At 37.0% G+C, this 26,727-nt stretch overlaps 1 protein-coding gene across 4 annotated transcripts in view; it reads right to left on the reverse strand.

Annotated features, from left to right (window-relative positions):
• Positions 1-3,048: 3,048 nt before the first annotated feature.
• LOC132707863 (zinc finger homeobox protein 4) overlaps positions 3,049-26,727 on the reverse strand; it is a 243,748-nt gene continuing 220,069 nt past the window's right edge. For 3 of the 4 annotated variants that reach the window (XM_060679847.1, XM_060679845.1, XM_060679846.1), the window contains one exon: positions 3,049-8,441. In XM_060679847.1, the coding sequence (XP_060535830.1) occupies positions 7,855-8,441 (587 nt within the window). In that variant the 3' untranslated portion in view covers positions 3,049-7,854. Of the gene's footprint in view, positions 8,442-25,435; positions 25,489-26,727 lie in introns of all 4 variants that reach the window. The other variant, XM_060679848.1, reaches the window with a different exon arrangement.

Below are 26,727 nucleotides of genomic sequence, written 5' to 3' on the forward strand. Positions count from 1 at the left end.
TAGTGCGCGATACGTATTCCGCACAGAACCATTATTTTCGAAATAAAATTGCATTATTTGCAAGCGTTGTTCAGGCGTGAGACTATTCCTGATGAATTGCCAAACCAAACTGAGAATAAATCTCTTGACAGCTGTTAACAACTTAAAGTTCTATACATCGAAAAAAAACACCCATTACATAGTCTATCTATTTACTCATCCAAATAATACGTCAACTGACTTATTGGCATTAATTGAGGTTAAGACCTGAAGATATATTAAATACAGGATTTAGGTCGTCGGGATTGCTTGAAAAACGTAAAGCACTTGGGAATCGCCAGATTTATGCTTCCAAACAGAAGAAATGTCCAAAGTGTATGTTAAGACGAACGTCCTGTAGCGATCTTATTTCACAGTAAGAAATGATGAAAAAATCGAACTTTTCACAAAGAACTTTGGTGTCAATAGTTGTGGCAAAACAAGCCATTAGTTTTTTAGTCACTAAGTTATTCAGCACCTAATAAGAATCCATATTGCTTAAGTCAAATTCGCACCACGTATGACGTGATATAAAGGCGGCCGCCTTTGGGGTTAATGTGAACAAAATTAAGCAAACAAACAAACAAAAACAAAGTATAAAAAGAAGTTTTCAGCGAGCAAACATAACGAGATGTCGTTTTTTTTTTTATTAAAGCGGATAAAGCGAATATATAGCACTAAAACTCCTGCCCAAATGGCGACGATATAGATTTTCCAACGGTCCGTCGAATTAATTTTAAAAAGTGTTGGCTCGGAATTTTTATCGCCCCATATAAATCTTTTACAACTGTTTAGGTGGCGTTAAAGTTAATTTTCCGCTCATTTTATTTACTTTTTACAGCTCGCGGTCGAGTAGACAAATTCACGCAGCCCGACACTTTGTTCATTTTTAAACAATCTTCGTCGAACGCTGCTCCCATAATTATCAGCGCTATTTGCGAACTCGTGCAGTGATAAATCAACTCCTGCGACTATTATGCGTTATTACCGCGGATATTTATGGGTGGTGTCGATATCCGAGAGTTAAATTCCCCCATATCGGCCGTTTATGTAACTGAAACGCGACTAAAGATTCGAACGGGGTCCGAGAGGAGAGCTTTGAGGCACTCCCCCACCTGTCGGTAATTACTTTCGAATATCGATCGCGGCCGTTACTTTCGAAATTACTCTTTGAGGGAAGGGGGCAATTTCATTTATCAACATGCGTAAAGTTGATCATCGAAAATGACGCGTCATTAGCGGGAGCGACGTCGCTTTTTCGGAATAGGATCCGACGTCGATTTATGAGTAATTACGAATAGGTAGTAATTAGACGCACTTTAGCCACAGAACGTCCCAAATTTCGTCGGAAAATTAAGTAACACCGCAGTACTACACTTGAGCGACATAGCCCCGATCAGAATAGAACCTTGCAAAATCAAATAGAATCGTCCTTTTCTGTTATACTTCATCTATTTTACCGACGAAGCACCATCCCAGCTGTTCCGGTCTTAGTTTCCACCATGTGTGCCTCATCTCTCTTTTCCACTGAGCATTTCTTTAACAAATGTCAAGTTAATTCAACGCATTTTCACGTAAGTCCCATTCTTCTCACGTAAGTCAAATTTACGCCGCATGACCTACGCGTCGCTTCGTCAAACGCCACGTAGAGGTCGTCTTAGAGCCTAAGGAAAGTAGATGCTTTCGGCGTGTCTAGGTAGTTTTTGATGACGATTCCCGCGGGAATTTTCCGGACGCACGGTGTAAGGCCGTGCCTTAAAAACGGGTCGATTACGCCTTGTCGTCGTTACCGAGCGCTAGACATCCTTTCGGTGCGCTGGGGATGATTAATTTTTAATAACGCCAGTTCGGCCTGTGACCATCAGATGGGAACCGAGGATGTTAAAATAATTATTGTACGGCGGCGGCGGGCGAGGGGCGGCCCAAGAGAGCCGCATATTAACGATAATTGCACTAGAAAATTGGCCTATTAAGTTTGGTTCAACCGATGGCGGGGGGGACGTGGAAGACCGATGACGTGGAAAAACGGGCCGTCGAACGACGACGCCGTAACGAAAATTTTGCACCTTCTTGACCATCATAAAAAAGGGTTTATATTTAATAAAATCTCAGTGTAACGTCCATACGTCGGGGTCGCGTGGGTCATAAGACACACGTGAGTGTGGACATCACAGACACGTAGATATATGTCAATATTAAAATATTAAAATTGCAATTTGAAGTGCAAAAGTTTTCATAATCATTTTTTTTAATTTCATTTCATAAAGTATGAAATAGGTTCTATAAGAAAGTAGGACTCACGAGCTCTAGTTTCTGCACCAATCAATCGGACATAATAAAAAAACCAAATTAATAACCGATTTTCTTTAAATTACATTATTATTAATTATATTTCACCATCTACGTGATACAAAATCGATGAATTTAATGTTTGTTTTTTATGTTCTAGAGCGCGTTTAATAAGAGGTCACGGCTATAGTTTTTTCAGCAAGATATCTAAGAAACTCAACGTATTCCGATCAACAGAATCAAAAGAAACCGAAACAAAACCTTCCAATTTCCTTTAATTTCTATTTTTATGACGTCGCACCAGGTCCTTGTAACTGGTCTACTGGTCTCATACAGCATGTTAAAATGAACCAAGCGTAGTGTCACCTTGGGGACGACCATATCTAGCGCCGCGCCACCTACGGCAAAGTCAAAAATACGCAAAAGGGGTGCTTTCTGAATTTAGTTGAATTTAGTTGACAGCAGAAATAATAAGATTTTTGAACTTACCTTATTTGATGTCTTCAATGTTCTCACGCAGCTTGTCAGGTAGTTTAAAACAGTTTAGTTTGAATCGTTTTTTTATTACGCAAATAGCGTGTGTCTTTTTCCTGCGCGATATTCGCATTTGTCACTGTGGTTTCAATACTTGCTTCTTTTTTATTGGTAGATTCCCCATTTTTAAAAATATTTTCAAAAATTAAATTAACAAAATAAATAAAACGCAATCGTTATGATAAACTATTTAGTTTATTTGACTTTCATATACACTCACAAAATGAGAGCGGCTGAAGCCGTAGGATACAAACATTTACCTAGAAGTTATTATTATTAATATTCATCGGGGTTGTTTGTCGAAAAATCGGAAAACACAACAATAACATCCTTCGGGAGGGGGCGGGGGGTCTGTGGGTGTGGGTGTGTAAAAAAAATATATATTAAAAATATGGCGCGGGGAAAATGGTCCGCCGAAAAAACAACCAACTAAACGCGCAAGCTACGTCATAGCACTCTCCCTCAAACATACGCGAGTTTTTCGCGTCTCCCCCCCGCCAAGTTTTTTGTACAAACTAAACTTATGGTATTTACATCGCGAGAATTCGAAAATAAATAAAGACGTCGCAGTAACCTAAACCTAAAATCACTTTTCTTGTCAAGTCTCGCGGGGAGGGGGGTCTGAGTACGTACCCGAAAAATTATACAAAAAAAAACACTTAAACGCTAAGTGATCTGGACGTATTTACAAAAATGCAGCGGCGAACCTCCCTGGGAGGGGGTAGTACTTTATACACCGTCGATCGAAACAAAACGCACGAAATAATGTAAAGGGGCCACTAGTAAAACAAATTCACAAAAAAGGTCGAGAAATTTAGGTAAACAAACCTTTATTTGGGGAATTAAAATGAGCCTTATAGAATTGTAACCTGGTAGCTTCTTAGGTTCGGTTGATTTGTGCAGTTTTTGCGTATCATAAGACCAAGTGACGAAATCAATTTTGCAGCCATAACTCAAAAGACGTGATCTTGATTTCAAACGCAGACGCCTCAAAAGTATTTAACTTTTTTAACTTCAATAGAGAATTTATTATTACAGTTGCTAATTGTAAGTACAAACTTAGAGTATGTTAGTGTTATTTTATGGTCAAAAGCGTCAATTAGTCATAGAGCTTTAAATTACAAGCGTGTTATCACATTTGCAAATTTAAATTTACAAGTGAAATTAGTTTACATTCTAGGGCTCAGTTTAAATTTAAAGCTATAATAACGAAGGACCCTAAACCTGTATATAAAATAAACTCTTGAGCCACTAGTGTCCATTTAGTAGGAATTTAAAGTTACTAGGGTCGCCAGAGCCCTGCAAGTTCTAATTTCCTGTTACAAGTCCCAAATAAAACTCTCAATTTGAGTTACAAGGGCGGAACATAAAATAAAATTTTTGTTTTTCTAGTTGTTGAAACTTGAAGCTACGCTGAGCTACAGGTCGAATTTTAAGGTTAAAGTTACGTTATCAGTGTTAGTACTACGGAAACAAAGCTCGGTGACCAGGGAATCATGCACAAACTATAAGGAACCCCCGTTGGAGTAGCATTTTTGTAAAACGTCTGTTAATATTGACGGCTACGAGGCTACACGACCTACCTGTCATTTAGGAACCACGCACCGGAAAATAAAAACGAAATTTCAAAGCCTAGCCCCATAGCCGTCGCGTATGATTGAGAGAAAGCGGTAGTATAAAAGAAACGAAACAAAACAAACAACTCACAGATCAAAGAGTATTACTTTTTGTTAGTCGAATGGAGAGAAAGAGAGAGAGTGAGAGAGCGTTTTTGTACTGAGGTATACAAAAGCAAACTGCGCACTTACCGTGTAAAAAATTCAACAGTCGTTAGTAGAAAATATTCGGAAAGTGAGGCGATATGAAACATGTTAGGAACCACTTGTATGGGCGAGGAGGGGCTACCCCAACGCGTGCGGGGCGACTTTACCGACCACCCCTATTGTTTCGTCGATTTTAGATCGTATACGAGGTGCTTCGCGGAAAATGAAATTTTAAAATTGCACTTTGCCAATTGGCCAGAGTTTATTTACCGTCTATTTGAGTTTTTTGTCAATAAAAACCATAAAATAAACTTGGTCGTCCAAGTAAGATGACCCCCTATCCGATCTGTCTTAAGTATTAGGTCTCTATGTATGCAGCGTGTTTAGTTTTTCTGGCCAGGTACAAACTTGCTCATTATAAATATAACCCCCTGTACATTGAAACATATTCCAAGAGCGCGTTTCACGACGAGTTCAACGATATACGACAGCGGGCATCTGCGATTCGACTTTTCGTGCCCATAGGTGTTTTTCTTCATTTTGTGACACAAACGGAAACTGTCATATATGCCAAGCAAAATATTGAAGTTGGTGCTACAGTAATTGGAATGGTTCATCATCACACTAATTTGCTTTATTTTATTACCGAAAATCAAAAACGGAAAACTATATATTATACTGTTTTATAGTGATCAATTGTAAGGCAAAATATACACAAACTTTGTTCCTTTTTTGCTATATATATAACGACAGGTTTCCTTAATGTCAAAACAAAGATAAGCGCTTTAGGATACGATACTTCGAGGAATAAAGTATATAGTTCAACTCTGAGCATGCATATACAGGCTGGCCTGAAAAAATAAACCCTGCATACATGTGCACCATATACTAAAGAAGTTGCAGTCAACGGCCATTCAGTGGCACTTAAAAACAATTAGTATTTTTGCTATAGTTCAAAAAAAATAAATATACCCCGTATAAATCAGAATATGGACTCTTAGGCACAGGGGCGTCTCGTGGGAGGTGGGGCGCGACAGTCGGTAAGGCCTCCCCGCGTCTAGAAATATCGAAAACAAAGTCACATCGAACCAACCGCACAAATAGCAATAATAATGTAATAATAAATATAATCAAATATGAATAGTAATAATAATCGTGTAATAGTCCAACGTCACATTCACGTTGTTACGTCTGCGCGCACGCGCCACGTCAACAATCACACATAGTTCCAAAGAAACTCACTAGTATGCGAGGCAGGTCATACCGAAGTATTCCCCAGTTTTGAGTTATTTTGGATTACGTTAAAACCTAGTTAAAATTTTAAATATATATAATATATATATATCTACTACTATGTATACGTACAATGCCGGTGAAAACCAACCATATGTTTAAAACATAATAACTATATTATTACTTAAAAACACTGTGTCGATTATTAATTAGTAGGAACCAATTTGACTGCCGGAACGGGGATCTGAGTCGACGTTTCTAACTCGAAAAAGCGACCTATCGTCTCCCCCCTCTTGACCAGCTGATATATTCAGTTACATATACATATATCTGATAAATATGGCGGGCGCGTTCACCTCATCAACTTCTTTATCAATAACTAATGATCAATAATAATAGCGATAATAATAAAAGAGTTTTCTTTTTTCTCGCGCACATCACTTAATAATTTTTAAAATCGAATAAAAAAATGGTGGGGACGCGTCTACTTCTTTTAGTTCAGGAACAGGGTTTGGACGCGCCCTTATAGGAACTTGTTTTACTGGGCCCTAGCGGGAACCCTGGCCGCTCTTGCAGATTTCTTTTTTAAATTTTATCTACATCTCGTTAGTTTAGGAACATTGTACGACGCGGATTTCTCACACCCGTCGTCGGTCCGTTCAAAATGTACGCGCGAGCCGAGGACCGGCGCGTGTATGCGCGCCCTTAGCGACCGCTCAACTTATAGTAACTATCCGTTGCAATAGGAATCTTGAGCCTATCAACTATACAACATATACACGACTACATTGACACGGCTACGTGGAAAGAAACGTAATAACTTTTAAAAATATATAGTACATCAGCTGTAAATATATAAATCTCATTGCTCTCTGTCTTACAAGTGTTTTTTTGTAGGTAGGTGGTATATCGATATACATAAGTATTCTCAAGTCCATAAGCTAAGGGGTGACAACCTGCTTGGCGAGTTAGAAATGTCAATGTCGAGAAATAACTCACGCCGGAAGGTTTCGGAAACTCTGTTGCATATTTTATCATCAGGCTAAAGCGACAACAGTTTTCGAAAAATACACAAAATTAGATTGTCATTGTGGTCAGTCGAACGCTGTATACGTGTTGCAGTTCGATGTGTATCTAGCCATAGAAGAAAACAATAAAACAATCCTCCGGTGCACCTTCAGATGATGATTATTTTCGTTATCATTCTTCACCACTAAGTTACCGAAGTTTATAGAAAGAAAGGAAAAGAAATGCAATCTTCTTCTTCCTTTCTATTCACAATTGCTAAAAAAATATGGATCAGATGCTTAAATTCAAAGTGGGAGCAATTAAGGTTATCATTGTTCCCTATATTTCATTTCAAACGCTTGCCACAAAGAGAACCAATAAAATAGATAGTAACATGGTACACCTAAATTTCATCAGCGTTTGAAGTCATCAATTTTCTATCAATCGAGTTGACGTATGTATCCGTTTTCATCTTTATCTCTTAGTAAAATGTAAAATAAAATAAAAAAAGTAAACCGTTGGGTACTCATTGGTCACAAAATGGTCAATATAGCTTTTGACGAATGACAATGAGGAATTGATTATCATTTGCCAATTCACTACTTAAGGATATTTATCGAAAGAAAGGGAAAAAAATGCAGTTTTATTCTTCCTTTCGATTTTCAATTACTTCCACTGAGAAAGGATATGAACCAATTGCTCACACTCAAAGCGTACAATTAGACTGCAAACAGTTGTCAGAGCTCCCTAAAAATCAGTCGAAAGAATGTAGAAGAGACAGAAGTTGAGTTTGTATCTAAATGATGCACCCTCAAATGATTTTAAAACTACAACCACCGATTTGAATTGTTACTCAATATGGTATAAACAAATTTTGATAACCTAACCAAAACCAACTAAAATTTTCTGACCTGGTATGAGTCATTTCAGTTCTTTCGGATCGCTTGCGCAAACTCTATGAGCCACCAACGCAACCTGTCGCCACCCCTCAACCTACTCACAGAATCGGTTAACGACCACCGGCACCTGCTACTGGCTGCGCCACCTCCGAAGGACTCAAGAATCTCTTCTTGGCCTCCGGTTGACAAAAAGCGTTCGAATTACCATCCAGTCCTTGCTGTGGCGTTTCTTGAGCAGCCCTGGCCGCCAACAGCGTGATTTGATTGACCACGTCCTCCATTTCGTGACTCAAAGGCGACTCGGCCGGGGGCGTTCTCTGGTGCACCTCCAGGTGGTTCCTCAACTCTATCAACGTTTTGAATTTGTCGTGCGTGTTACACGCGCGACACTCGTACCCCGTTTGGACGACGCGGAACGCCCCCCTGCTCTGTTGGTCGGCGCCGTAGCATTGCCGTTGGTGAGCGAGCAAAGGGGAGTCGGTAGGGAACGCCAGGCGGCATTTCTTGCACACGAAACAGACCTCGATGTCGACGTCGCGGACCGGGAGGTCGGCTGGACGGTGGTAAGTGTCGGGCAGCTTGAGGGTGGTCACCCCCGGTTCCGAATTGCCGGCCGCCACCTGCTCCAAGACCGGAGCGGGTAGCGGGAGGAAAGACGGTCCGGAACCGGTGTCTAGAAGCAGTCCTCCGGCTCCCCCTGAAATGAAGAGAAGAGCGTGAGGTGGCACTACTAAAAACCTTTATTGCAAAAAATCATTGATTTCCATATTATTTGCTTGTATTACTTGATATAAATTGTCCATTTGATTGCACGTAGTTAAGTTGATATCATCTAGTTTGTTGATGTTTTCGTTACAATAAAGAAGATGCGAATCTTGACAAATATTTGGTCGATATTGACAAGGAAAGGAAGGAACAGAAAATGAGGGTTTCATTATATTTATAACCATCATAGTACAACTGGTGACAGTTTTTCAAGGTGCCCGAATTGGAATTGGACTTCAGAGAAAGTGTGTTGCTCCAGGTGGTAGCTTACCAAGCAAGACAAAGACAAAGATTAACCTCTCTTCCTTTTTAGTTCAAGGTGCACAATATGTAATCGGACAGACGAACCTAAATAAAACTCTATAGTTCTAAAACTTGTTCCAAATCTTATTACAATGTCAACCAGGTTGAGCTTCTAGGCTATAAATTAGAATGGCGGGTATATTAAGCCAGATAAGACGATCTGATCGTATCAGCCTTAAGCAGTGAGGTTTCAGTTGCATATCGTTTCTCAAGTGACTCATGGGGCGTTTTATATCACCGGAACAGCTCACCAAGTTCATTTCCCTTTTCAGATTGACATACTTTGTAAGTTTTTTCATGATTTCATGATTTCCTGAGATAGTAGGGTGAACATATTTGGATCCCGAAGGAGATGGGCATCATTAACATTATTGGTTCTTTGAAACTAATGACAATCCTCTCGATCGACAGTAATGGCGGGTACATTGGCGCGCGTGCCCCCACATCTTTTATTAAAACCCTGAAATTAAAACTGATATGTACCGGGCGTTATCTGTATCGGCGATTACCGCCTTTAAAGGCCCCATAAAGTCCAATAACGGCCTACATTAAAAACTGCTCCACACGAATCAAAATAAATAAAAGACATCATTAAGTGATTACATACGTGTCGATACACCAAACTCGACATTCTAAGCGGTCGACCAGCTCGTCGATGGTACCCGCGACGGTACCGTCGACGGCCGAATCGGTCGCTGGTCCGATACGCTCAGGCCTGACCCGAGACTTCATGGTCTTGTATAAATTTGTATCTACAGTTGTGTTTAGATTCGGGCGAGATTAAAATGTTGTGGGCCGGGCGCTCGCGTTTATTTTTCTCCGTGTCCCACCGGATCAACGTACCGCAAACAAACGATTTTCGTGCATAAATTATCCCGATAATTAGGTATCGGACACGTCCGAACGCCACCTAGTTCGTCGGTTAAAAATAAATCTTCAGTTTATTCGAAGCCCACGCGGGTGCGTATCGCCAGACTTTTTAAGTGTCCCCCCAAACCCTAATTCCGAATTTATATGGCGTATAATGATGATCATAATAATAAATAAATTGACATGTTTCATTTTGTATCACAAATATCGCTTTCTAAATAATTTTTCTATTTTAATTAATTTTATTATTATCAATACTAATAAAACCAAAAACAAAATACATATTACTGTCTTGTCATGGTAAAACGCGCAATATGTTTTTTATTTTTATGATTCTTATAGAAGCAGAAATATTATTTAAAATCTTTTCTTTTTTGCTATTGCAATATATTTTTATTAATATTATTGTTACGATAACCTAATGTTAATGGCAGCGAAAAAAAAACGTATTAATATCTACTGCCCTATACAATCATGATAAGTAAAACAAATTGTTATATTTAATTTTTTTATTAAATTTTAATTGCTAACGCACCCTTTATTAATATTTTGTTATAACCAATTTTATCATTATTGTCAAGATAAAAGCACCAATGACATTAATTATTACAAAAACAAAACATATTGATAATACTTAACCATACTGTATTAATTAAATAACGATATGAAAAATAAATTGGTATTGGTTATTAAGTTATTATTGTCATAATGAGAGCAATAAAGATGATAATCATTAATGTCTCATACACTGTAATAAAATTCATGATAAAAATAAATACATGTTCAATTTTTTTATTGCTAATGTAGGTATTGATCTTATGTTACAACTATTTAATAATTTATAATTGTCATAAGAGCGATAATAAGAATAATAACAAATATCAAACATGTTAATATCTAAAAATGGTGACTTAAAATTTAGGATACATAAAAATATTGATACATATTTTTATCATTAGTAGCAGTATTATTATTTCTATAAATTTTGTTATAATCAATTTTATTATTATCATTAATATCGACCATGTCAACCAGATTCGTTATTTTTGACTTGCTTTAATTCATTCAAAGCGTTAGTCATATATATTGTTTTCCCTTTTTTTTGTTAGTATTTTGCAAAATTTCCAAATGAAATAAAATACCATTATTAAATATACGACTTTTTAATATTAAATTTAAAATTAAAAAACTATGTCTTGATAGTATTAATAAATACAGATTGAAAAAAAGTCAAAACAGCTATTGCAGATTTTTTTTGGGCTTGTATAAATTTGATAAGATTTCCCAGAAAATCCAGGAATTTAACTGGCTAAAAATTGACAGTACTTTCAAGTACTTTTTGGCGTCTATGATTTTCCAAATTATAAGCACATCCAATCCGTCCTAATTACGAGCTAAATTACATTTTCGTAATGTTCAATCAGTGGCTTTGAGGCACCCCTACAGACTCTCACTGCCACGATATCGTTTATCTTTATTCGGCAGATCATTTTATTATAACGCTGTTGTAATATTTCATAGTATACCCGATCACATTCAATTAAATTCTTTAAGAACTATTTCAGGTGGAAACTGCTAACTACTCGAATAACTTGATTTTCAATGTTATTCTTTTTATTTTTACTTTGAATAATCGATTTAATTACATTTATCTATTATATTATATTTAATTTATCGATGTAATTATAACTTCATGTTTAGTTTTCAATTTAAACATTTAAGAGGTTACTTGGGGTAGCTTTTGCTAGACTTCGCCTCTTCTCTACCGGATATTTGAATATAACAATATACAACAATAAAGGCAATTTATTATTATTACTATTATAAAATATTCAAAGACAACAAAAAAGCGTACGAAGAAAATATAAAAAAATGGGATATATTCAATAATTAATTATCACGCGACCCCCCCGTTTCCGCGGCAACCCCCTCGAGCGAACTTTTTCAATAACGCCAGCGGCTCACGTCGCGGGCGCGACGGCGAATAATACACAGTCTAATTCGGAAAAATCGCGAGGCGGCGGCGGCGTCTCGGAAGCAAAAATCCATATCTCGCCCGCCCACCCCCCCGGAGGCGAACGAACCGCCCCCGCGTCCCCTAGCCGCCCCGCCACACTCCCGACCCCATTATAAAAGTTGCCGAGCGAAGAAGTAAATTTGGAGAAAGTCCACCGCCGCGCCCCGCCGCCTCCCGGGGTAGATGTGCTCCTTCAGACGCGAACAATTAAATAGGCAATTTATTTTTTACGACGAGACGTCGGGATTTTTTTTAATCGACAAAACCGCCGCGGTACGTAATTAAAAAGCCGAACGAACGGCGTAATTCGAGGGGGGACACCCGTTATTACACTTTTTATTGTTAATGTAAATGAGATTTTTCGGCGGCGGGGGCGGGAGTGCGGAAATTCGCGCCGATCGCGTGTTTTTTTAACTCGATTTGCCTCGTGGCACAAAATTATTAAATGCAGGTAATTTTGGGAGATGGGGGGAGTGTTAGTTAGTTAGTATCTAAGGATAAAACTCATTCGATAAAAATTTCTACTTTCCCAGACCAACAGATATTAAAAAAAAAATAAAAACCTAAAATTTTGAGAAAAATTTTCGGTCGAGGTAGATAATTTACCAGTCTACCTCCAGGATACCCTGGATTCTTTGATTTGATATTTCCCAACGGGTTTTATGTTTTAAAAAATAACACCGGATTCGAATTTCTTATCTATGCAAAATTTTATCCGCTTTTGAGAAATTGCCTTGCTCTTAACATAACATCAGGCAGTCTTCCATTATAAAATATTTTAAAATTTTGGTTACAGCCATAAACATGATGCGAATCCTTGATTCTTGAGGAAGTTTCATGGTTACACCAATTACCACACAGAAGTTAAAATCCAACGGCGTTAAATCGTATAATCTGAAAGTCGGCAACATATTTCAAGGGTCAACACAGCAGTAAACTATTAAATTTTGGGTTCAGTATACCCAATTTCAACTCCAGAACTTAATTTTGGCAGGAACCCAAAAATAAAATAACGTAATGGGTGTTGTTCCTATTTTAAATATTACACAATTCTTGTCATTTCTGGGTTCAGTACACCCAATTTCAACAGTTTCCTGAACATAATTATTTTCAAGACTTTGAAAGATTTAACAAAATGTAAAGAAATCAAAATGTGGGTGCTCTGTTTAAAACTCCCTTCGGCCAGAAATGGCACCAAGTTGGCAATACTTTAAAAAAAGGAAAATAATGAAAAAGACCGGAAAATCAGAATTTTAAGTTTATCACTTTTCGAACAGCTACCGTAAGATCTAAATCTTAATTTGTGAATTGTCTCAATATTGATTTAAACAAAATATTTACTACAAACGAACAGTCAGTGACATTTCCTCTTTTAGTTATTAAAATATGCATTATTTTTATATAAAAATATACATAAGATGATCTTAGTAATGTTCTTTTAGTTTTTTTCTTCAATTCAATTCCACTTCATTATAGTATAAAGAAATTTTACTTCGGTGTTATCAGTTTTCTTTTCTTTCTTGCTTGATTTGTTTAATTTTTTAATATCTTCTTTATAATAATCCTGAAAGCATCGATTCCGATCGAAAAATAAATATATAATAATTATTGCCTCCATTGTCACCTTTTGTCAATCCGATATAGCAAACCGAAACGTCAAGTAGAAAAACGAATACAGCATTTTCATGCAAAAAACAGTTCGCAGAAAAGGGGCCCGCGAGCCGGTTGGGGGGCAGGGTTCAAATTAGTTTTCTCGAACTGCTCATACATGCCGGTCGTTATCGGAAGCTGGGGGGTTGTTACGATGCCCGATGAATCGATAATTTAAAACCTCCGGTTTTTTTAAGGGGATGCCGGGACGATTGATCTCCGCGTTGCCAAGTTGTCGCCAAATTTAGCGCGACAAAAACCATGCTTTCCATTTCATCAATAAATACGACATTTTCCGCCTTGTCCGGTGCGACAAGAAAAACAATTTATCCGGCAACGCCGAGGATCGTTCCCCACGCGCGTCGCGTGACTCATTTTTTTCCTTCCCTTATTAAGAGGACCGAATATCTGCACATAAAAAATGCAACCCTCCCACATGCCGTCCCCCCTCCACTCTTGCCGGCGTCCAATTTATATCGGGACGCTTTTAAAAAAGGAAGAAGGCAAATTAATTTATTGGAGGGTGGAAAAGCAGGGTTGAACTAAAAAAAAAACCTTAGGTTTTCGAGATATTCCTCTTTCGCGTTTGTCTTCTTTTGTTTTCGTTATTGCATCCCCTTGTTTTTCTTTTTATTTTTTATAGCTGCCCATGCTAAATAATCGGCTTTTTTTCCTTAAGAAACAGTTTCTGTAGTTTTTAACTTTAGAGTTCTTGTTTCCAGTTTTTTATTGCCTGTTTGTTTGTTATTGTTATTTCTTAAAAAATAGTGTTCGTTGTTTTTCAAACATTTTGAGCAAAGTCCGCCACTGAAACAAGATCGGGGGGACCTAAATAAGGTATTGCCTATTCACAGCGTTTTGATTCGGCCCTCGTTATTACCGGAGATAATGAGGTTTTTCTTTCCGGGCGTCCCCTCGATCGGGGTGGTGCGCTCCTTTGTTTTTTCAGCCGTAAAAGGGTGATTTATCATTTGAGAGGTACATTTTAAATTGGCAAAAAGACAATGCGCGACGAATACTTTATCCGTCCACCCCGATAGGTTTTTTGAGGCACGTCCCTTTATTAATTACTAGCCGAGGAAATATTACGATGTGACAGTGACCGATTGAAAATCGTCCGCGGTTCTGATCGATAAAAAAAAAGAGCGTCGCCGCACCCAATTGGCGACCGATAGAGATCAGAACGTTCTAGAAAATTACTAGGAAAAAGGCACACTCAGTTCTCAGCGAAGGAAAATGATATAGCAAAATTCTCAATGGCATGAAAAACCCGAGGCTTCTTGAGCCGTGATTGAGTACACTCTAACTGTGAATAAAGTTTTACATTTTAGTTTAGTATCTTTATTTATTCTTGACCATTGTTGACCGCTTTAATTTGAAAGCGTTGGAAAAAATGATTTTTTTATAATATAATTTCTTCAAACTAGTCAAACTATCAACCAAATCATGGCAGCTTACTCTTTTATTGCATATCATTGTTCTAATAATAAAAATAATGCGAGTAGTATTCGATTGTGTGATTCGAGACTTTTTTAAAATTGCGATATATCATATTCGGGTAAAGTTACTTCAGGGGTGCTGCAGAGTTCAATTCCTAGACCTCTGTTGTATCTCTTGAGTGCATTTGACACGTTTGAGGTGGCCGAATTTTCTCACACCCAGTTGTTGATGTCATTCAATTCAATTAATTACGAAGAAGCCGAAACCAATCTTTATTTGGATCTAAATAGCCTTTTTCAATATAGCAAGCAACCCAATCGTCAGTTATATTCTAAAAATAAGCACAAACTATGCTATTTGGCCCTCCTTGAAGCTACAATTTCTTGTGCGATCATGTTAAAAGTCAATTAGAAAATGAAGACCTAAAATTTATCTATGAAGCAAAAAATTTGTGACGGTTTCATATTTCAATGGTAAAATTTAACATTTTTAAAGTACAAGTGCTGGCACATTTGCGAAGTAACGGGTTTATTTTGTTAGTACCTTGTAGAATTAATTGTACTGCCCATTTCCTTCACCTTTTACTGTTTGGCGAGTGCTTCTTAACAATTAAAATTCTTGTTTATTAGGTTCATATCGATTTTGAGATTTGAACACACGTTCTTTTGTAGACTCGGTTTCTTTAGTTTCGGACTTGTACTCCCCGGCCGATTGTGTTGCCGACCCATAAATATTTTATGCTGCAACGGTTGTGTGCGTGGCCCCTTGTTCGCTTGGTTTTCTCTTAAGTGACACCGGTTTACTGAGAGATACTTATGCAAAAAACAGAGTATTAGTTGCGCATTAGAAAGAGTCATAACCATTACCATCTGTCACCCTATGAGACTAGGGACCACATTTGCTTTTCATTGCTTCGGTATTCCTTGGCGAGCCTAGTAAACATTGTTTTGTTTCTTAACCTATTCTTCCTCGATTTTCTGTGACTGGCCGTCCGGTCGCCACCATAGATAGCGTTCGGGTAGTTCGATCTCGTTGACGCAACCTCGATTCTTTGGCACGGGCCATACGGCCATCACCACAGATATAGTTCGGTTGTTCGTTCTACTGGCGGCGTACCGTCGACTAGGTTGGCAAGAGTGGCGTTTTCCCTCTAATTTTTTTGTGCCCGTTTAGCCTTTTAATAAAATTGGTTGTCTGAATCGTCCGGCATTTTGTACGCTAGCTTTTGAAGCTTGGGGTTGTGGCAGGTTTTCTTTTGTGTGACCGATTTCTCTTTGAGCCGGTAGTGCTACCCCAATAAAAGGGGGATATGTAAATTGGTCACTAATTTATGATTTCCCATACTTTTGGATCTATTTAGAGTTTGGAATGGGAATCTTCCTCAACGAGGGATTTTGAAAAGAATTGTCATTGCCCCACATTTCCAGAAAACCCTCGAATCGAGTATTGTACGTATTGTTGCTCCGTTTCCCGCAAACCTTCCACGTGGTTTCTTCTTTCACCGGAATACCAGACCAGACTTGGTGTCTTGCAGTGTATGCTGTCTCTTGGGTACATGTTTAGTTGTGGAGTTTCCCCTATCGAGCAGCCGGCCTTCCGGACGGACTTTGCTGGGTTATCTGGGACTGCCCACCTGCCGCTGTTCCACTGAGCCACCATTCCATCTTGGCTTGGTTCCCGGGATAGTGACAGACAGCTGTGTAACGTTCGGGACAGCTTGAGGTTTGGGTAGCTTAAGTGGCCTGTTCTCTTCAAGAACGGTTTGCGGAACTTATAGTCTTAAATTATAGTGTCTTACATTCTTTTGCACCGCCAAAACTTGAAGGTGAGATTTGACACTCACACCTACCACCAGGTCGGAGGAAATAAATTATTGTTCGTGATTCACTTGTTCATTTCCTTTACGGGTTGGAACCTCGGGTGGATAAGTTTACCTTTTTTGAATCACGTGGCGCCTACCTACCACCTTCCGGGACTGACCGAGGTCCCTTCACCGCCTTCCAACTTGGCTTTGATTTAGTATTTTTTTCTACTTTATTAATTTTTCTTGATTGTTAATGAGCTAGTCTAGGCATTGTCTTACCTCAATATTAAATTACGAATTTAATTAATTAATGCGTTTCTTTTTCACGACCCTGAGCAAATGGATAGTCAATTGAGATATGGTTTCTCTAATTTATGTAAAAATATGAGAATAAATATACAGGGGTAGTAAAAAGTACGAGAACGCTTAATTATCTCCAAAACTGTAAAACCTGGGACGATAGAATCCAATACCTGGGGCTTTTAGGCAGTGTTGTCAGATCAACCACTGCTAAAAAAAACAACTCTCTGAGGTATACACACTTTTTACATTTCTACAATACTGTTTTTTAGTGTTATTAAGTATTTAAATACATGAATTTAAATACATTCTTTAGCTCTTATGTATTTGCAGTTGCAGGACTATTTAAAGTACCAAATTAGAACGCAAAGTTATTTTGAGATTTTTTTGTAAACTTTTGACAGCTGTGCAGTTGTCTGCCCTTTTTAAATACCACTTGTATATGTATACAAAAAATATTTGAGAAGGAATAGCTCAAAATTAAATACTCGCTATCAACGTGCTTGAAATGTTCTGGTATGAAATTTATTGTGTTTCACTAGCATAATTATTGTAAATTATTAAATATTAATTAGCTATAATGCGATTAAACTTTATAATAATAATAAATATTTTAAATATGGTTTTGTTCCGGTATTTAAGAAAAAAAAAAGGTTCATTCTTTATAATTACGAAAGTATCTGTCCCAAACAAATTATTATTATACCCCAATAGACTACCCTTTTCAAACCATTAGAACTTGAACCAAATGAGTAAAGACAAGAACACCATTTGACAAAAGAGAGAGAAAATAGAAGTACTATTAGGGATATACAGTGTGTCCAAGATAAGGATGCACAGCATGGGGATCTCGGAAACTATAAGAGATACAGTGTCGGTTAAATTAGACAAAAGTTGCGCATTTTGATACCGAACAAGATCCCGTTTTACAAATTTGAAAATTCCAAGCCGTTCCGGAAATATCCGAGAAAAACCGAAATATTGCGATTTCGTTTTTATTATTTTTTAAAGCTATTTGAAAAGATATGAAAAAACGGAAAACACTTTTCCATTGGCACTTTTTAATCTCTCCAAATTGACGTTAACAAATTTTCATTACTGCGTTTCGATTCCATGGAACCACCATCAACTTTGATTTTTCTTATGGGACGGAAAAAAAGTACACACAGTATTAGGTTGTGCTTTTCATTGCGAATTCAACGATGTACGATACAATACGGTTACTTATGTTTTTATCCAGAAAAATGGCTTTTTAATACATTTCTAGTATTTTATTGTAGTAGGCCATGAGATCCGAACGATGAAAGGCAAAAGAAAATGGTTGACAAGTTCGAGTTAATGTGTTTATTTATTTACTAACTCTAACTGTTCATTTAACATAACAACTAAATCCAACAAGTTAATGAAAAACAAATTCTATAACAAATGTTCGAATAAATGATCTCCATTTTCTAGGCATAAGTACGCCCGTCCCACGGTAGACTCCAAAACACGACTTAACATTTCAGGAGTAATTTTATTAAACGCTGCTCGTACTGATTGACGTAATTGTTCCTCGTTGTCAAAACATTCTTTGAATACCTCATTTTTTATGTAGCCCCATAAGAAAAAGTCCAAGGGAGTTAAGTCCGGGGACCTTGGAGGCCAAGGTGTTTCACTGTAAGTCCCAATGTATTTTCCATCAAACTGTTCAGTTAAATATTGGCGAACTTCTCTGGAGTTATGGGCTGGGGCACCATCTTGTTGGAACCAGCAGCCTTGCACAGCGCCTATCGGTAAATCATCTAAGGCATCTTCTAAATCGTGCCTCAAGATGTCAAGGTACCGCTCGGAAGTTAAGGAATTATTATAGAAAATAGGTCCTATAATCTTGCTACCAAAAATCCCACACCAAATATTAAAGCCAAAGCGAACTTGATGTCTGGATAGTCTATTAACACGTGGATTTTGTTGCGACCAATAGTGTGTATTGCGCCTGTTATAAATACCGTTATTGGTCACCATACTTTCATCAGACCAAATCACTTTATATGGAAAATTAAAACTCTCATCACACATCCTGGTATACCACTCACAAAAATGTCTACGTCGTTCGTCGTCACCCGCTTTTAATCCTTGACATATTCTGAATTTGTAAGGCTTAAATTCATTTTTCCTTAAAATAAACTGAGCTGTAGATTTAGCTACCCCATTCTGGTCTTCAATTTCTCTGGTAGAAGTTTGTGGATTTTCGATAACAGATTGTAGAACAATGTATTGGTTTTCTTCATTGGAAGGTTTTTGTCGGGATAATGCAGGCTTCTTAAATGATCCATATTCTTTCAGATTAAATAACAAACGCCGAAAAATACTCTTGTCAGGTTGTCTCCGCTCTGGGTATTTGTTAGAATACATACGCTCGGCTTCCACACAATTTCTTTGGCATCAGATGTAGCAAGACAGCATATCACATTTTTCTTCGTTTGTAAAATTACCTCCCTCCATTGTAGAACAAAATAAATTAGAAAAAGACAACAACAATAAAAATACAAAAACAATATCTAAAGGAATAAACTTATGATCGACTGATAACAAAGACAAATAACATTAATGTGTCATTGAAATTGACTGGATGTCATTTTGTCATGGCCTACTCCATTTAAATGCTGAAATGTATTAAAAATCCATTTTTCTGGATAAAAACATAAGTAACCCTATTGTATCGTACATCGTTGAATTCGCAATGAAAAGCACAACCTAATACTGTGTGTACTTTTTTTCCGTCCCATAAGAAAAATCAAAGTTGATGGTGGTTCCATGGAATCGAAACGCTGTAATGAAAATTTGTTAACGTCAATTTGGAGAGATTAAAAAGTGCCAATGGAAAAGTGTTTTCCGTTTTTTCATATCTTTTCAAATAGCTTTAAAAAATAATAAAAACGAAATCGCAATATTTCGGTTTTTCTCGGATATTTCCGGAACGGCTTGGAATTTTCAAATTTGTAAAACGGGATCTTGTTCGGTATCAAAACGCGCAACTTTTGTCTAATTTAACCGACACTGTATCTCTTATAGTTTCCGAGATCCCCATGCTGTGCATCCTTATCTTGGACACACTGTATATTAGAACCAAACTATGGTGTTTGAAAAACTAACTAAAACGTTTTTTCGTTTCGTTTCTTATTACATCAGCCTGAAGTCATGGCTAATAGGGACTAATTTTTGATAGATCTTACTAAAGAAAAATGAGACGGTTTTTTCGTTATAGTATGGTCTTTTGAATCGGAAAATCGAGAGTGCTTTTAGAGATCTTTCAAATTAAAAATGACAACAGATTCGTATTCGGGACTACCTAAAATATAAATATTGTAAACCTTGTAAATAAGGATTATTTTGTGTGTTTGTAAATTTTAGTTATACAAAAATACAGCGTTGTTACTTCCTGTTGTTAGTTCATATCTAATCCACTCTAATGAAATTTTATCTTAAGAAAATCGTTAGTGTCTTTTAGTGAAATCTATCCAATAAAAAAAAATTATGAAAGTTGAGCTATAAACAAACATTCTACAAGAGTAATGCTTAACCACCCTGTATTCCAACTTCATGGAAATTAGCATAGTTCTGCTTTATGTAGCCTTCAATAAGAATTCGTTGACACCTTATTCTTAAAGGAATACCTAATATCCATTCTCGAAATTTGACATCAAAAATTAGTCCCAGTTAGCCATGAGAGCCATAAGAAACATAAGGTGTTATTGCGTTTTTGAGACACAACACAACAACCCGTAACAAAATATTTTACAACGTTGTACAACGTTAAGCGGGGCGCAAACAATATTTCAAACACCCTGTATTGAAACATTATAAAAAATAGTATAGTTTTGTTCTAAGTATTCCTGAATAAGAATTCGTTGCCAATTTAATTTTTAAAAAATCCCCAATAGTACTTCTTTCTTCTCCCTTTTTTAAAAGAATCACAGTTGGGCATGACTTTAAGTTGACGCAATAAGCAAAACAAGGCTTTAGTGCATTTTTCAGACACCTCTCCAGTAAACAAAAAACCATAAAGAAAGATTTTACAAGGGACACACTGTATATGACGCACACCTTCAATCGCTCGGACGGGGGGTCAGAGTTCACCAGATTCTCCTTCCAAACGGACCAGATTCAACTACATCGATTCACAGCCGCCTTGTACATCGTCGAACGCATTTCCTAATTAGTCGTCGCCAATCCGATCCAATCTCGACGATCGCGTGTAATTTTTTCAGCTAGCGACATTCCCGTCCACTTAACTTAATTACCGTAATTAGGCGCTAATTCAATTACCCGAATTATCGCAAAGCCGGGCCGATTACGCGAAATCTGACCAAATTATAAAGGCGGCTATGTTAAACAGGAAAAGGACGTGACGCGAGCGGGGCCACGTATTTAATTGTAGTGTGAACCGCTCTTTAACAAATTACAATTAACGTTTTAATAGGGATACACTAGTTAAAATAATTACCGGGGACAATTTAACGGCTGACGGGGGCGGATATCACGCCAACTACGATCGCTCGAGGAATTAGGTTCGGTGTTGTTTAGAAACGGACATTTTTTGGCCTGTTTGCTCGGACAGTTTAAGTAATTTCGATGAAACACCCACGCTGAGGGACTTGCTAAACAAGTAGGACAAGCACAGCAAATGAAATTCCACAAACAATTACTGTTTCTTCTTACCCAAAGTGCACGAGGGACAAAATAAAATATAATGAATATAAAAATAATAGGCAGAGAGAAAAAGACATTTGCCTGGAAAATTTTCCAAAATCTTCCACTGCAAACAATTTTGACTTCAAAATTGTACGCACGGATCTTCAAAAGAAAGCATTGAGTGACAGTGCAGAGTAGGAAGTGCGAGAAAGGAGAGCATTTTTCTACCCCAAAATGAATTCCATATAAGGGATTAAAAAAAAAAGAAAGAAACAGAGACAAAGACCTCAGAAGTTCTTCTGAGTGTAATTTAAGAGCAACATCCTAGCCCAAAATTAGAGATGAAAAGAAACACTTGCAAATACCATACAAAGTATAACGGAGTCAACAATTTTGACGTTGCTGTATGCACAATTAATCAAGCACAAGTTCTCCTGATTTCTAACCTTGAAGACCGTGATAGCTTAACACTTCGAAATAAATGAATTTAGATATCAGGAATTAAAAAGGTGCAAAATACTATGCAAATACAACTAGTAGGTGGATCATCTTTTAAGGCCGTTAATTACACCAAACCTTCCGAAAATCAAAGCTCCCTAAATACTTTCCACATGGTTGTACGCACGAGTACTCATAAGGCCTTCAAAGGAAAAGCATTAAGTGACGCGAAGTCTAGAGGAAATTTTAAAGACAGCAGCGTGCTACTGCAAAATGAATGAAGCGTGCAAATACAACTAGTAGCTGGATCATCTTTTAAGGCCCTCAAATTGCATCAAAGTTTCGGAAAGGCAAAGCTTCCCACATACTCTCCACATGGCACGACTACTCAAAAGGTCTTTTTAGGAAAGGCATTGAGTGACTCAAAGTCTAGACGAAATTTCTCCAAAATGAATGAAGTTAGATCAAAAGCATTAAAAAGACAGTAAAGCAATACTCCACAAAGTCAACGAGTACTTGGAAAATCAACTATCAAAAATACCTAGCATAATAAAATCGACAATTTGGTTCCAAAATACTTCTCAGGTTATTGGAAGTTCTTTCAAGGAAAAGCGGTAAGTGAAACAAGAGAACAAAATACAAGAGTAGGACCACTCCACAATGGATTACTGTACATACAATACCAGCAAGTACTTGTACAAGACAACACTACTTGTCTCTTCCCAAAGGAATCCAAGGCACTTTCAAAGTGAATATGAGGTGCGGGAGAACCTCGAAAAACAAAATAGAAGTTCAAAGCAAAATAATTACTTAGAAATTCTCCCGACGGAGTTCATTGTGCCAGCAAACTTCGCTTCCAACGTATTGTAGCAAATGTACATCGGTGCCCAAAACTCATTAATGAACAAAACTACCCCCTTTCCTCGACAAACGATAGATATTCAATTGTCTTCAGAACAATTTCCCCTTCTGATTGACTCGCTACAGTCACACCAATTATTCCCACTGCGGTCTCAAGAAACAGCAGTCGACGATTAGGCCTATCAATGTCAAACCGCCGGCAGCCCATTTCTCATCCGATCTCCCCCGACGGTAAATCCCCAAACGTCGCTTTTCAACCCTTTCGCAGCCCTTGAATTAACAAATGGCGGTTTAATACGGCCGCTTTAAAATCCGCTAAACGTCGGGCGGTTTATGTTCAAACAAAGCACGACAGTTAATTAGCAGCTTGTAAATGAGCCAACCCTTTTCCCGCGCAACAAGTGGCCGCCCCCAAAACGACCCCAAAGGGTTGTCGGGGATAATTAAAATCCATTATGCGGGGCGGCCTGGTAATTCCTTTTAATTGTTCGCGATTAGATCGTCGGGACTCGCGAAGTGACTGAGATTTTCCAAATGACGTTCGAGTCAAGGGTGAGGGTTGTTTTTGTTTGACGCTTCGGGGGGAGCCCGCGAGCGGTTGGGATATTTGAATAGTTCTGACCTTGAATGTAGCCTTCGGAATTTGGTGATTTTGGTTTAAAGGAAGTGATATGGAAAATTTACGATTGAGATTTACATTAGCATGTCATTTCTCCTCTAATTATTTGATTCCAATACTCCCTAGCCATTTATTTGTTTAAAAAAATATTTGCTTGCATAACAAAGAAGAGCAAAAAGGGCAAAAAAGTTGTAAAGGAATGTTTCAAAGAAATTTCCGCAAGCTACTGTAATAATATTTAAAAAACTTCTGTATTCCTCCCGCGTCGATTATTGAATCGAACTTGCTAACGTCTCGTCAATTATCTTGTTAGCTTCTTCAGGTAGTTTCAATTAAGCTCTGAAGAAATCAACAGGATGATTAGCCAAACGGACTGTGAAAACCAATATTTTTTAATGTCTACTGAAAGTTAATAATGAGAGTGAGTAGCAACTTCACATTCACAAACTTTTTATAAAAAAACGAGATTTTGTCGAAAAACGATAATTTAATTCCCGTTTGTGCACCCTGTATATTCATCAGTACAAGCAACGCACATATATATACTCAAAAATGGTATACAAAAACATTAGCAAAAATTCTAAAAACGGCGGGTACATTTTTAAAATATTATAGTACGCAATAATTAGAATCACTAAAAACGCCATTTAGAAGGGTTAATATTGTTTTGTAATTTAAATTAATAGTATGGAAGAGAAAATATCGATTATATTCCTGATAATAGATTTATTTGAATGCTTTTAATAATTAACTATAATGCATATAGCAATAATAATGACAATAACAACACCAAATAAGAAAAATATATGGTTTTTGTTTCTTCCTTTTGTTCTAAATTTTTCTTATTACGTTTTGTTCAATTTTCCCATTAGCAATACTTTCCATTTTGCTTATTTTTGGGTTGGAAGTCAGTAAGTATAAATTATGAAAAACTTTTTAACAATAAAGTCGATAATAACCGAATGTGATTTTTCAGAAACACCACAAAACCGGTTTCATTATTTTCCTTTTTTTCTTGCTCTAGTAATTAATTACTCATGATTTATGTTGCTATTTAAGAAGGAAACTGATAAAGCAATAACAACACCAAATAACAAAATTTTTGATTTGATCATTTGTTAAACGTATTTTTTATTTTAGTATATATAAAATAGTGACTCAGATAACAACCTGATATGATTTTTCAGAACGGCCCATAAGACCAATTTCTTTTTTTTTGCTTCAATTATTAATTAGGGGAATTAGTGGAAATGTATATAAATAATTTAATCAAACCTATAAACATTTATCACGGTGCTTTTTCTTCAAAATCCAACTTGAACATATTTTTTATTTTGGTTATAAGTCAAGCAACTATGCCTTACATTTGAATAAGTAATAAGTAGGTAAGAAACTAGATAATAATAGGACATAATTTTTCAGAAACATCACAAAAGAAAAAAGCTATCAATTTATAATTTTCTTTTTGATTGAGTTCCGCATTTATTAATTTTTAAGCTGAAACTAAAATTCTGTGCGTGATATTTCGATACATATTAGTTATTAAAAATGGTTTACCAAAAATAGAAATAAACAATCCAAATCCTTTAGTCCCAGCCCTTTAAACCTTTTTGAAAATTCACATTAAGCCCTTCGAAAGAGGTGGGTTTATAAAAAAACTAACTTATAATAGACTGCGATAAAAATTGACGATCCTTCTGCCGACAGAGCACCATCTTAACACGTTTCGTTGTATTACTACAGCGCATGCGCACATGCATCGAAAGTAGTTGTAATTTCGTTGTAAATTCGTTTTTGCAAGTAGGGACATCTTAGTTAAAACTTGCCGGCCGACTATTTAACCGTCATTTTTTTACAAACCCACCCCGCAAGCGTCAGCCCATGCGTGCTTAAAAATCTATACAGGAAAAAAGACAACGTGAACAGGTAGGAAAAAAAATGTCTACTGACCTTTCCCATTGAGGTCAATAACGGTCCGTAGTCGCATTGTGCCGTATCGTAGGCTGAAATTTGAAAAATCAAAGTGAGACACAGTGTGACGTCAGGTACGCGCGCGCCGCTTGCACTTTTAAATTTTTAAGCACGCAAAATGGCCGCGTTTACGACGGATTTTCGAAACGAACAAGACCGGACATGCTTAAAACGGTTAAATGAACAAACTGGCATGCGAAATGCGCGGGCGCTCGATATCCGCGACGACTGCGCCACATAGAACTCCATAATTAAAGGCGCGCGTTGCGGAATTCGTTTTTCCGATTCCGGCGAAAACAAGAAAAATCGAAACGATGGAAAGTATCGAGATATATATATATATATATATATATATATATATATATATATATATATATATATATATATATATATATATATATATATATATATATATATATATATATATATATATATATATATATATATATATATATATATATATATATATATACGGGGCCCCAGTGCTGATGGCGGTCGTTTATCAACGTGGCTTATTGAAATTCCTTTGGCGCGTTCGATGAAAAAACGTGCCCGTCGGTACATATTTGTTTAGGTTGGCGAAATGGGTGAGGAAGGGGGTGGATCGAACCGTACACCCGGACTCGAACTAATTTGTAACACCTCAGGTAGAGAACGCCCCACAATGGAATGAATGAAGGCCCCGCGATCGATCAGAATGCGTGCGTGCGTGTGTATGAGTGTGTACATTTCAAGGACGATGCGGTATATATACAGAGCGACCCGCGTGGGTCGTTTTGAAGAGTAAACGCTGAATACCACCTTAATTCACGTGTGGTATTTTAATTTCATTTATTTATTTTTTAGATATCCATCATATTTTACAATTACTACAAATTAGAACAATTTTGATACAAAAAGATTTGTAGCGGGACGGAATGGGAAAACCATTAATAAAATTTTATTTGATAGGAATGAGCCCTTCTAGCTAACTTTAACAATTTTGCAAGATTTGCCCCCCCCCCATTTCTGAATAATAATAATAACTAAATTTCATTTTTCAGAAACACCACAAAACAGGTTTCATTATTTTCCTTTTTTTCTTGCCTTAGTATTTAATTACTCATAATTTATATTGCTATTTAAGTAGGAGACTGATAAAGAAATAACAACACCAAATAACAAAATCATATGGTTCGGAATTTTTCCTTTGTTTTTGAATTGGTCTTTGGGAAACTTATTTGAATGCTTTTATTAATTAACTATTATGCATATAACAAAAAGGTATTATC

Source organism: Cylas formicarius, unplaced genomic scaffold (assembly GCF_029955315.1).
Source record: "Cylas formicarius isolate icCylForm1 unplaced genomic scaffold, icCylForm1.1 PGA_scaffold_9__14_contigs__length_23061073, whole genome shotgun sequence".
Taxonomy (NCBI): domain Eukaryota; kingdom Metazoa; phylum Arthropoda; class Insecta; order Coleoptera; family Brentidae; genus Cylas; species Cylas formicarius.